This window comes from Mycteria americana, chromosome 1 (genome assembly GCF_035582795.1).
Source record: "Mycteria americana isolate JAX WOST 10 ecotype Jacksonville Zoo and Gardens chromosome 1, USCA_MyAme_1.0, whole genome shotgun sequence".
NCBI lineage: Eukaryota > Metazoa > Chordata > Aves > Ciconiiformes > Ciconiidae > Mycteria > Mycteria americana.
Genome location: NC_134365.1, coordinates 54357032 through 54370117, shown reverse-complemented (window position 1 = coordinate 54370117; position 13086 = coordinate 54357032). Strand labels below are relative to the sequence as shown.

At 44.9% G+C, this 13086-nt stretch overlaps 1 protein-coding gene across 2 annotated transcripts in view; it reads right to left on the bottom strand.

Annotated features, from left to right (window-relative positions):
- The window catches only part of UTP20 (UTP20 small subunit processome component), a 65970-nt gene that overhangs the window by 4893 nt on the left and 47991 nt on the right, over nucleotides 1-13086 (bottom strand). For both annotated transcript variants that reach the window (XM_075498059.1, XM_075498068.1), the window contains 14 exons: nucleotides 12896-12994; nucleotides 12119-12286; nucleotides 11238-11404; nucleotides 10165-10306; nucleotides 9753-9869; nucleotides 8739-8909; nucleotides 7814-7942; nucleotides 7198-7308; nucleotides 6317-6396; nucleotides 5509-5578; nucleotides 4286-4468; nucleotides 3221-3352; nucleotides 1588-1720; nucleotides 214-413 (listed from right to left, as the gene is read on the bottom strand). In XM_075498059.1, coding sequence (XP_075354174.1) covers nucleotides 214-413; nucleotides 1588-1720; nucleotides 3221-3352; nucleotides 4286-4468; nucleotides 5509-5578; nucleotides 6317-6396; nucleotides 7198-7308; nucleotides 7814-7942; nucleotides 8739-8909; nucleotides 9753-9869; nucleotides 10165-10306; nucleotides 11238-11404; nucleotides 12119-12286; nucleotides 12896-12994 — 1902 coding nt within the window. The remainder of the gene's footprint in view (nucleotides 1-213; nucleotides 414-1587; nucleotides 1721-3220; nucleotides 3353-4285; nucleotides 4469-5508; nucleotides 5579-6316; nucleotides 6397-7197; nucleotides 7309-7813; nucleotides 7943-8738; nucleotides 8910-9752; nucleotides 9870-10164; nucleotides 10307-11237; nucleotides 11405-12118; nucleotides 12287-12895; nucleotides 12995-13086) is intronic.

The following is a 13086-nucleotide window of genomic DNA, read 5'->3' as shown; positions in this document are numbered from 1 at the left end:
TGCAGCCTAGAGGGGAATCTTTGTGCTGCTGAGAATAAGACCCCAGAGAAGCCCCCTCCCAGCAGCAGACACACCTCCTCAGATCCTTTAAGCAATCAGGATTAGGCAGCAGACAAGCAACTAAAACAAGAAATGTGCATGCCAAACTATAGCACTGTTTTTATGTCCCAGCCAGGGAACAGGCATGGGCAGGGGGGAAGTAGCAGTACAGACCTTTTTGTCCAGTTCAGCAGTCAAGAAGACTGTGGATGCAGACAGCTCTGCTGACGCCTTTTTCCTCTTCCCTGCCTTTCTTTCCCTCCACTTCTTGACAAGATCTTCTGGCTTGTAAGATGCAAACAACAAGCCAAAGATCTCAGTAGCTGTCAGCCAGACCCAGCTGTGAGGATACCACAGGTGGGACTGGACATGACCTGGGGGAAACAAAACCTCTTTCAGCACAGGAGCTGGTCCAGTGAGCATAAAAAGAACCACATCCCTCCAAGAATTACCACAGCACATGCTACAATCAAAAGGTGAAGGAAATGAGCTGTGCTCATCTGCTCAGAATATAATCAAAGACTTCCTAGCAACTCTATCCAGCCAAAACAGAGAGCAGCAAAAAGCTACAGGTAGCCAAATGTCCCCACAGTGACCAGGTGTTCTTGAATGCATCCACAGCACTTCCAAACATCCAAAGACAGGGCCATTGCTGGAAAGTGATGGCAACTGGGTAGGAAAAGTGGGCACAGCACAAAAAGACACTTGCTCCGATCCTGGCTGACAAGTCATGTTTCTGCAGCAACTATGGTCCTCTCAGGGACTCAGTGCCACAGCTGATCTGCCCATGATGTCTGGGGACTGGCTGCTGTGAGACTTGGGTGAGCTGGCCCTGCTGCAGATGGTCAGATCAAACCCCTCGATGGAGGCTGAGGATACTTCAGAGAAGAGATGGAGTTGCCCTCTTGTCTTGCCTCTGTCCAAGCTGCACATCACTAAGCAATCCAGGATTTATGAGGGTTATCTTGTATCTCACTAAAGGCACCTGGCAGGCTGAACTCTTTGAAGACATTAATCAGCCAGATCCAGGCCTTCTGATAGCAGCAAATAAAGCAATTAAAAACAAGGCAACAAAATGCCAATAAGCCAGCCTGACACTGTACAATCTCACTCATAGGGAAATTGCTTGAATCAAGTCACATCCTGGCAGACACAGAGTATTTACAGCACTATTACCATGTGTCATTGCTTGCTGGCTGGTATGTATGATCTCATCAGGAAAATCTCATCTTCCCAGAAGAACTTAACATTTTCATCCAAGAGGATGTAATTATGGTCAAACATGCAATAGTTTGCGACTATTTGGTCTTGGGATAATAGAAAATACTTCCCAGCAACTGAGACAGAGGGCGTGTTGTTTTCATCAACCATGTAACCTTTTCCATTAACATCTTCTCTTTCACTGCCCAGTAACTGCCATGTATTAGCATTTTGCAGCATGCAAACCTTGTATGACAAAGTTCTGTTGTTTATATTAGCATCTGAAAAACCACAGGGCATACAAAGAATCTTCCTTGTAAACCAGCTGTAATAATTCTTGAAACTTACCCCAGATATTGCTCACAACGTCACTGTTCTTGGTTAAGTTAATCAAGTTGCACTCTGTGATTAGCTTTGTTACCAGCACAAGAAAGCTGAATAGCAGCCTATCTGCAGCCTTCTCCTCCTCCTCCTCAGTTATCTAATAAAATCAGCAAGTCAAGAAAGATGCTTATGAGAACCTGAAGACAGTGCCTATTTACCCTACTAGATAAATTTCAGATCAATCCTGCAAAGAAACAGAAGACTGACTTGTACCCAGTTCCCAAAATAAAGAGAAGAGAAGCAGCTCCACTAAAGCATCTCCTCTGGAGACTGATCCTCCACAGGAGAGATTATTACTACAGTAACTCTTGGTTTTTATACAGATGCTACTGTAACAAACTCTTAGGTTTCTAAATGCAAGCAATTACACACACAATGTATATCACTTATGTCTATACATGTATTTACGCACATTTGATTCTCATTATTAGAGCCAAGCTGAGCTCAGATTTGCCTGTGTCACCTGGGAAGCCCCACATTGTTACGACACTGCTATGTGCACTGTGTTTTACTAAATCACCTTCAGGTCCTCACCCCGCCTGCAATCACCAGCTGGCGCGATATAACTAGTCAGTGCTTCACCTACATGTCACAGCACAGGGGGTGATTACACTGAATTTCTCCTCACTGCAGGTATTTTATTTTCATCTCTTGCCAATTTACATACCCTGAGGCTCTTCTCTCTTGTTCAGCATGTTGCCCTTGCACATTAGTAACATATGTGGCCACTCCCCAGGTGCAGTGACTGGGATCCCTTTGGGATCATCACATGCCAAGCAGAATCTGAGGCAGCCTTGTTATTCTGAGTTAATCACGTGCACTAAAAAGACTTTCCATAAAACAAAACCGTGGTCTGAAGTACAGGAAAAGAACTCGTTTGAAAGTTAAAGCTGTAGATAACACTGAACAAAGCAGACAGTCACAAGCAATGCACTCCAGACCTTCCACGATTACACAAATCTCTGCAGCTAGCAGACACATTTCCCAGTTAAACGGATGTTGTCAGTGTTATCGGCAGGCTGTTTTCCAACTAAACAGACTCTAACCCATCCCAGTGCTACCAGGGCACCCTGCCTTTCTTTCTGATGGTGGTTTTTATAACTCCACTTTAAACAAAAAAACACAGAAGTCCCTCCTCTCCTGTCACCACAGGAAAGACTTCAGAAGCAGGGAAAGCTACCTTGACATACATACTGCTACATGCTGTCAACCCACCAAGTCATACAGGTAAAAACCAAAAGCCCGAGACTCGAGGGCTGTCTCAAGAACCCCTTCCACCCACAGAGATCTTGACAGAGGCTGGGGCAAGGAGCAATATATCTGCTGGTTACACAGTATGGCTGCAGGCTCAGGCCAGGTGGCTTTGCAAAGTTCCTTTGCCCCTTGTGCTGTGACATGTGACATCAAATTTGGGCTTACAGACAAAAAATATGGTTCTAGGTCAGTGAGATCCCCTTCAGAACAAATGCGTGTGTTTCCTGTCTTTCCTCCGTCCCAAACGGTAAGTCCAACAGTTAAATCCATCCTACACTTCTTCCCTTTTTCCATTTTCTTAATTCTTTTTCCTCAAGCCTCACACATGGGAGAAATTACTTACGTCTTCGAATTTAACTGGGTTGATTTCTTTTTCAATCAAGGTGAGGACAGCTTCAAGCCGCCGTTCAAACATTACTCCCTCCACTTCAACAAACAAACCACATGCCTGGGCAGCCAACCTCCTGTGTGAGCTCTGCCAACAGAAAGAACAACACCCCTTGTTACTTCTTGATAATCAAATCCTGCAGCTCCCATGTGCAGGAGCTGGTAGCAACTCCTACTTTTGCCTGTAACAACAGTATCTTAAGAGAAGCTGGTTTTCAGAGTACCACTGAAAAAGGAGATGCTGCCAGCTAGGGACAAAAGCACCTGGCAGCACAAGTTATCCCTGGAAACACACCCTAAAACTGAATGCCAAAAGGCCTTTTCCAGCCCAGTTCCCAGCTGCAAAGCTCTGAGGCCTACTTTGCACTCTTTGATTCTTCACAACGCAATAGGCGTCTCACAGCTATAAACCGGAACTGAACATATTAGAGATGAAAAGGATGAAGTGTTGAAGAACACTTACTCCACTAGTAGTGCAGAGGGACAGAACATGAGTCCTGTTTGAGAATAACTAAACACCTCAGCACCCAGATCAAAATGGGAGGCCTGCAAGAAGAGGTTTGGCACCCTCCAGCTGCCAGCGACAGACTGAAACAAGTCTCAGCTAAAGACAGCATGAAAAGCCAATTACTGAGATCAGAAGTTTTAAGGAATTTGCTCAAACCTTTAACCTGAGCACAGCTTGGTGAAATACCTGACCCAGAAGAGGAACTGTTAGAAAGCCACACAATGCAGCTGGGAAGTGTGTAGGCTGACCTACAGCAGCAGCAGTTCCATATATTTGTGCAGCTATATGAAGCCATATAATTTCTTCCTCTTCTTACTAGCAAGAGTTATGGTGCTGAGCACAGCTTTAAAGAACTTTAATTCTAAGCTGAGTCTTGCCCATGCTCCTTTCCTAAAACTACTAAGTCAGGCATAACTGAACCCACCAATCCACCTAGCAATCTCTCACTTGCCTTAATCTTACTCAGCCCCCAAACAGAGTCCAGATCTGGTCAGCGAAAAGACCAAAGAATACCTTCTTGCTGTGAAACCACTCTGTGACCAGCGAAAACATCAGATCTTGTTTTTCACTGTTTATCTTACTGAGGAGAGATTTACATGTCAAAGCCGCCATCTTTTTGCATTTGGCAGAGTCATCATTTATCATCATCATACAAAGAGAGAGAAAAAACAGCCCGCAGTATTTGTGGAGGAGATCCTAGAAAGAAACAAGCATTAGTCAACCGCACATCCCCAAGGAACTTCTGGCATTTAAAGGGGAAAAGAGGGGTATTTGTTGCACAGCATATAGGAACAATGTCAGCCCTGAGTGGGGTCCACGTCAAGGCAGGTGAACTGAAAGGATGGGATGATCCAGTTGCTGGAGCACACAGGGAGTGTACAGCAGCCCCAGCCCTGCTCTGACTCTGACTTGTTAACATGTCCCTGGCACAGCAATGTGAGTGTCAAACCTTAAAGGGCATTTTCATGCCCAGCTCTCACTGAAACAGTCCCTCAGCACTGCAGCAATCAGCCCAAAGGTCCTTCTCTCAGAGACAGCAGCTCTTTGCTACTTTACAGAGCTGCCAGGAACCACGTTGAGATACTAAATCTAATCAGGTGGTGGTGAAGCGCAGCTTACTGTGCAGAATTTCTCTTCCTTCCTCCCAAATTCTTGCTGGATTGCACTTCTCTCAGTCTCCCGAATGCTCAGTCAAGCTCCAGCTGCAGAGCTTTAAGGCAACTTAGCATTTTGCGTATGTTATCCTGCATAGATGCACGGTTATTCTTTAGCTTTCATTTCGATCCACCCAACTGAGAAGCCCTCCCTCTCCAGAGGGGAACAAAACAGATATGGCACATCACATACCAGTTCAGTCAACAACATCCCTCATGAATGTTGAAAAAAACCCACAATGAGAAAACTCTAGACTTCACTTTCTATTCATACCCCATTTCCTGAACTGGTTGTGTTTCTTCCTGGCATAAATCTCCATCAAGTTTATCCAAACTCCAGCTGACAGAGCTTTATTTTACTTGCAGACTGAGCACATTAGATAAAGAAGTACTGCAGACTTTCCAGCATGTCATTTCTCTTTTGGAGCAAAGCCAGGTTCTTTGGAGATAAGTGAATGTTCTGCTCGTGATAAGAGATAATAGGAACTACCAAGTGCTCCCAAAATAAACTGCTCTGAAAATGCTGTTACTGCAAGCCGCAGTAACTGCTTAATGCTTGGAACACCAAGGGGTGCTTGTTACCTGTGGGAACATGTCAAGGAGGTACACAATCATCTCCAGTGCAGATTCCCTTCCAGTTTCATACTCGTACCTGTGAGGAAATGATTAACAGTTAGGGCTGGGTTAATACTCTAGAAAGTTGCTAACAATTTACAAGAATGGCCAATGCCAGAAACACACACTGACAGGGATCTTTCTACAACAGCTACCAGACTGGTCTGATACTTAGGAGAAGACAAGCAACAGGCCCATCAGCTCCATCTCCCAGAAAACGGGTACAGAGAGACAAACAGGTGAAAAAGGGCTTCAGCTAACTTGAGTCAGCACAACCGCACTGTGCTATGGTGCTGGGGAACATGGTAAACTACTGTCACCTTGAGCAAGGCAGGGGTCATGCTCAGAAGGTTTCAGGCACACTGATCCTGCTGAATTGGTGCAGTTGATCTCAACTGTGCCTGCAACTGCAGTTGAGACCATTGCCATGGGACAGCAGTCACATAAATGCACCTTCCCTTATTCTTTCTGTATTTTCCAGTTCACCTGGTTCACAACCAGTGGAGCTGGTTAACCACTAAGCAAACAACAGAACCTTTGCTTACAAAGAGATAGAGAACAACAAAGCCAGCTGTGAAACAGGGAAGAGAAAAAGGGCTTGCTTTATCAAACAGCCCATCTCTGAAAAAGGGAAGTGTTTTAGAGGTAGGAAAATCAAGACTTCAGCCACACCCTCCCCTCCTCACGAACAGCCCTTTGGCACACAAGGTGGCCACTAGCCGTATTTAAGCAACAAGGTTCTGTTCTGACAGAGATATCAGGAATATAAACTCACTCCAGTTGTGCGAGCATGAAATCCAAATTGGGTTTCAGCTTGTCACCAAGGGGGTAGTCCAGAATATATTTTAAGTAAATCTGGAAAGAAAAAGCAACAACACAGACAGGAGTTACATGATACACTCAGGAAAACTTGTAAAAAGTTTATGAAGAAAATACAGTGACGGAGCAGCAAGTTTATGAGAATCATCACTTTCTCCTGCGTATGTAAGTTCCTATTACACAAGGGGCCAACAACTGCTTTCAAGCTCCATGCCTGAAACAGGATCTGCAGGTGTTTGACAACTGCGAGATCAGTCTTTAGAGTATTACTGTGATTTGCACAGGCTTCTGTTAAAAGACATTCTGCATCCTTCAAAATTCATCCTGTAATTATCAAAATGCACTATTTGGTTATGCACAGCTCCTGCTGCATCTGTATCCCAATGCTTGAAATGAAGCAACCAATTCTGCCTTTTGGTTTCTTTTAGCTTGGAAAGGAGGAGGAAGTAGTGGTAAGGAATCGTGGATTTGTGGCAAATTCTCTTCTGCTGGGATTCAGAAAAGGGCAAAGCTCTTAACTACATGGGCCTAAAAGCCCCCAAAGGGAGGGACCATGCCACTGCTGCTGAGTAGCCCTCTGAAGGTAGCTCTCTGCTTGCCACGGCAAGCAGTCTCACTATAGGCAAGCAGTCTGCAGTTCTGCTATGCATCAGTCACAAGAACTAAAGCCAGCCAGATAACAAGGGGACAAGGATTAGTAAGAAGGGGAAATGGGGTTAGGGGTTCAGTAGGGCTAAGGCACATATGTCTGTGAGAGCTGGGATGGCCACACTAAGCCCTCTAGCCTGTTAGACTGCTGTAAGTAAAGTAAGATGAGAGACTTTCCATTCTACCAACCTGCCTGCACTGGACTCGCACCGGCTCACTCTGACCTGTGATGGCCAGCTGGGCAACCTTCTGCAACACATCATCGATTTCAGGGACAATCAGCTTCCTGGATAAAATAGCCTGAAAATGTGAAAGCACAGCTGGAGTCATGTCATTTCGCTTACGCAGTCTGAGATGCAGTACTATAACCTGGGACTGCCCTGGTCTCAGGTGGTACATTTAACACTGACTTTTTCACATCTTCAAACATAGCCAGAGCAACTTTAAAAAAAAAAAAAAAAAAAAGTGTGAAAAAAGGTGGCTTACAAATCCGTATCTGTTTCTTTTGGAGGACACAGAATACCTGGCCTAATGATTAGGGATGTCGATTCTTTAGCAAAAACATACTCAGACCCAAATACATCCTCATATGCATGTGTGTAAAACAGCCTCCCAAACAATTTTAAACAGCAACTACAAGTCAAACAGGAAAGCTTTGCTGTTTTCCCCCCGCCCCACCTCAGAGAGCCTTAACAGCATTCTGTGGCCTGTTCCTGACGTGAGATCATACAGCCTTTTACCAAGAGGGAGAATCATTGCCATTCCAGTGGCTCACAGAATCCATACACCTGCTGCACAGAATTACCTTGAGAAGGCCAAAGGCAGTGGCTTGGCGTGATGAATCATAAATGTCTTCTTCAGCAAAGCCAAGCAACACTTGGAGTTGTTTGCTTGTTATCTGACTCTTTGCATTCTTCACAAGTATTGTTACACACTACAAGATCAAATTGCACGTTGTCAATACACATGCAGTGCCATAAAACAAGCCCACACCAAAGCCTGACTGTTTACACCACTTAGGTTTGAAAAGACAAAATGCTGCTTTGAAACATGCAGCTAACACTGTTCTCATCACATTTTGCTTTCAGCTTGCAATTCTGAGACAAAAACTGAACACAATCAAATACAAAAATTCAGACTAGTCCTTGAAATGAGTGGAGATGCTCACAGACGTGAACCACGATGCAGGAACACAGCCAGGAAGAGGGGAAAATTCTTCTGGCATTGGCATTCAGCATTAATTACTCTAACTTTCCCTTATGATCATAAAGCTGTAATTAATTCAACAACGCATTTAGAAGACACCTACAGGAAGACACCACACACCGTAGGAGTAGTTATTACTACTATTAATTGCCTCCTTCCCTTGTCTCACTTCAGCTGCAAGGGTTTACTCCAATGAATCATGTTAAAAGCAAGCTATTCAAGTACAAAACTGATGCATCTCAAAAGACAGGGTGGTAAGAAGATACTGTTATAAGGAAGAAAGAAGGCAAATATGCTTCTATAAAACCACTTCTTCAGATCCAAGCTGTGCATTTTTGGGGGGTACCTTTCTTTAAGCTTGCACTTGGGAAAGAATCAGCAAGGCTACATTTCCCTCGCTACCTTGTGATCTCCAGACTACCTCTCCAGGGACAGCTAGCTGCAGGAGGGATCTGCAGTTGGAAGAGCCTCATTCTCCAAAGTTAATCCTAAAGTAGAAAAGAGTAGAGCTGGGCCTGACTTACTTTGAAACAGCTCACAACCAGGTGGAAATTCTGGCCTTTGGCTATTCCTGTCTTGGCAAATTCTTTCAGCAAGAGGAAAAGCTGCTTGATCAGTGGCTCCAGATTTGTACTGACAGAAGGCAAAGGGAACTTTAAAATCCATACCAAGGACTGCAGAGCACCAGTTATCACCTGTAAGAAAGAGCCAAATGACAGCACATGGGTACAATGACACTGACAGAACATTTTTCTCACCCTGTTACAGGCATGGTCAAGCTATCTGCAACTGTGGTAAAAGGCAATTAGCTAACAAAATCAACCTCTTTCAAACCATTCATATGTAATACAAAGGGTTTCTCAGTTCTAAAAAACACTATCTGCCACTCCCTAATTCTCTAACTTTGATTTTACTAGGTAAAGACATTAACACTGTGCTGATTCAGCAGATAGAAGGAACTCTTTCTGAAGCAGAGGCGCCTTCAAGGCATAGAAGTTGCTCTGCCAAAAATCCAGGTCACCTGAAAGCCCTGCTCCAGGTATCTGATAATGTACGAGGCATGCTTTCCATTCCCGGGAAGCTCAAGGTTTAACAGATTCCCTCCTAGGCTCACTCAAACCCAAAGCTGCCCAAAAAGGAGGCTGTCAGAGGTGCTGGGAATAAAGACATAAGAGTTGGATCAAAAGAAATCACAGTTGTGGCAACACTGCTCCCAGCAGTCACAGGACCTCATGAACCTCCTCATACATAGCCTATGAAGTGCGCAAAGTCATTCTATGAACATGCTCCAGGAGAACTTGTCCATACTTGAACCTGCAGCACTAGAAGCAGAGCATTCAGTCCTCCATCAGCCACAATCCTTCCTCCTCCTTGGGATCTCATGTCCTCAAACAACTTAATCTGCACACCTATAAAATCACATTTGAAAACTGGATGGCTTTCTCTTCTCTTGCAAATCAACTGCAAGATGACATTTGTGGGCAGGAGCCTTCTTAGGAGAACAGACAGAATAGACAGACTCCAGCTCAGAACCATACCTTGACATCCACAGATTTCAGGCAGTCTATAAGCAGCTGAACAAAAGGGTCTAACATTTCCAAAACACGCTCCTCAGAAGAATTTACTTTGGACCTCTTCAGGCTCATGTGCAGCAGCTGGCATAGAAAACACAGGACTTTCACCTCAAAGTCAGGCTGGGGCTCAAGTAAATCAAGTAAGGTCCCACATTGTTTCAGGTTATAGTAGAATTTATGCCATATCCCACTCAAATATCTGCAACAGGCTGAGCACTTTTTATAGCTCTCTAAGAGGCACCATTGGAGTTACCATATGCAAATAAAGTTAAGGCTAGTGGCTATGTTGTTAACACAATATATCCAGAGTACCTTCCTTTGGATACTCTTAACAAAAATTTTGATTGCAAAGCATTGTATCTGAGGAGATCCTTACCCGAAGTCCTGAATCAACCAAGATATACGTGTTAGTCCTGCTGCTGACATGTGCCTTCTGCCCTCCTCTCGTGGGAGTGGGTTGGAGCAGCAGGCAGCTCTCCGGTTGCAGCCGAGGATCTGGAGGAGGGGCAACTTTTTTTCTGAAAAGCAGTGTATGGCAAAGGAGAATATTCAGATTTCAACCCTCTCCACAACAAGCTTGCTGTTGGGAGTGAAGAGAGCTGGACTGTGCTCAGTGGCTACCCACACAGCAAGCAAAAGCAGGTCATAGCCAGAACACAATGAAATAAAACAAACTTGAGCACAGCATGACAGACGGGACTCTCAGACTTGAGAACAATATCGCTATTACGAAAATAACAAATGCACGCTGATTTGCGTAACATCCCCACTTTTTTCTTCTCAGTGGACAGAAAAACTTTGGTCGTTCCTTCAAGCAAATATACTTCCTGCCACTGCCCACTGCACTTCATTTACTAATATTTACTTCAGTTTCTGATAGCTTATAAAAACTGCTCCAAGAAGTCTGCAAACAGCTGTCAGACCCTAGAGCAAGCTGGCCTACATAACATAGGAAGTGCAAGACACCCAGACCCAGCTCTCAGCAGTGACACCACCAGATGGAGAGGAAATCTGATGGTTCTCCCTGACTTCTGCACCAGCACCAAATAAAGTGACAGCTCACAGTTTCTCCTGTTCCTGACCCCATGAAAATGTCCAGGACTCCAAACACCTCTTATATGGCAGTTTGTAGCTCGCTTCTAAACACTCGTCCCTTCATCAAAAAACCCAAATGCATATACCAGCTTACCAGATGGTAAAAAAGCCTTACTGAAGGCCCTGAGCACTTGCAACAGTAGACTCTCATGAGTTCAGCAAGTGCTCACTCCTATTTCCAAGCTTTCTCCTTGCCCTCTGACTGCCCAAATAATTCACTTACATTGAAAACAAAAGGCAAATGAAAGCAAGGAAACCCTCATACATTTGATCGGTTAGATTTGAGAGCTGCCATTTCTGCAAGCAAACCTCCCAACTGATAACAGACCATCTGGATAACATCCTGGAACTCACTTGGCCTTCTCAGTGAGCAGAGGCAAGTTTTCACTGATGAGACCATGACTGAGGAGGAGGAGGGATTCTGCATTCATGTCTGAATTGAAGATCAGCCCTGCCATGATGTGACGCAGCGCCTCATGCACCTTCCGGACTATCTTCAAGCTTGTGGTGGTCTCCAGAACCTGCAAAGGCACAACTGTGAATCAGGAGGACAACATGAGGGCAATGATCTGCCCATCTCTACTCAGAAATCATGGGAAAAGCCAGAGCAATTCCTCCCTCATCACCTGCTGCCTTAAGTTCCCAGCCCTCTATGTGAGCAGCATCCCATCGCCTCAGCTTTGCCCCAGTATCCCTCCCTTTCTCTCCAGCCTCTTTTCAGACTCCAGCCAGTTCACCTATCACCACCAGGACACTCCAGAGCTCATGGGCAAACCAGGGCTCCATTTCTGCGTGAGCTTGCACTCTACTCAAAAAAATTGCATCTCTGAAAAGGCAACTATTGCACATGGACAGAGCCTGAACACATTTTGGTGACATTTCCTTCGTGCACAAAAGATCAAACTACAGAGCAGCCTTGCAGGACTTTGGAGCTCCAGAGTAAATGGCATTAACAAGAGTTGGCAGAGGGAGAGGGCAGGGAGAACTCAGAGTGGGATGTTTTCTCTCTAGTGGGGGGAAGCTTCCCAGAACACCATTTCCTGCCCTCAACATCAATAGCAAAGTCTCATCTTATGAGCTGGGTGCATAATGCCTTCCAAAATAAAAATAGGAAGCCAAAGCAGGATTATATAGGAAATGTCACAGTAGCCACCTAGAGGCTCTAGAGTTTCTTTTAGACCATACAGAACTGAAAGTGCTTAGAGTTAAGAAAGACTCTGGCTGACTTTTCTTACCTCTTTCAGTGGCAGAATAAGTTTCGTCACCTGGCCCTTTCCTATGAACTTTCCAAGAATTTCATAGGAATCGTAACTCTTGTTCTTGCGTGCTTCCATGACCTTGGAGACAATTCCCTTCACTTCCTTCTCTTCGGCTACATTCCCAAACAACTCTTGGTTGAAAATCTTTGGAAATCAGCAGGAGAAGTGAGTGAGAGGAGCACAAAAGTAGAGCCAGCTTCCTACAGTAGCAGCAGAACAACACTATTTTTCCCCACTCACAAAAAAAAACAAATTCTCCAGGTTTCCCACAAATCATGTCTACCTTTCCTTTGCCAACATAAACCACCCCAGTTTGAGCACACCAGATGAGGAAGCTGTTCTCATACCCCCCTGTGGTGTTGTGATGCAAGGAGTGGGACTGCAGTCAGACCAAGCCATTCAAATATACCCCATCTGGATGGCCAGCTGAGCTCCTGGGCTCCCTGGACTGCATTGACTAGATGTCTGTTGACTTGCTCAGCCATTTAGAGTACAGGGAAACATAGGTATCTTAATCTTAAATCCATTCCCTCTCAGGATGCAGGGCTCAGGATACAGCCCCAGAGATACTCTGCTAGTCTACAAGGAGTCTGCTGATGCCTCCGTAGAAAAGAGTCTCCTTCCTTTGCACTATGCACACAATCAGCCCTGTTTGCCACCAAGTTCGAGACAATCTACACAAAACCTTCTCCTCCCAGAGCCTGCCCCAGGCACTTCATGATGCTCTTTCCTTCAATCTTGAATAGCTTTTACCTCAGTCAGGATATCTAAGCAGGGGTCCAAATCACCAGCGCTGAGCCTGCTAGTAAGGCCCTTCAGTAACAGGTTCACAGTGAAAGTCAGCACATGGAGCTAGAGAAAAAGAGAACAGGTCATGTTTCCAGCCCCCTGCATAGACCTCTTTAATAATACTGGATGGGGAGACTCCCATAGCAGACATCACA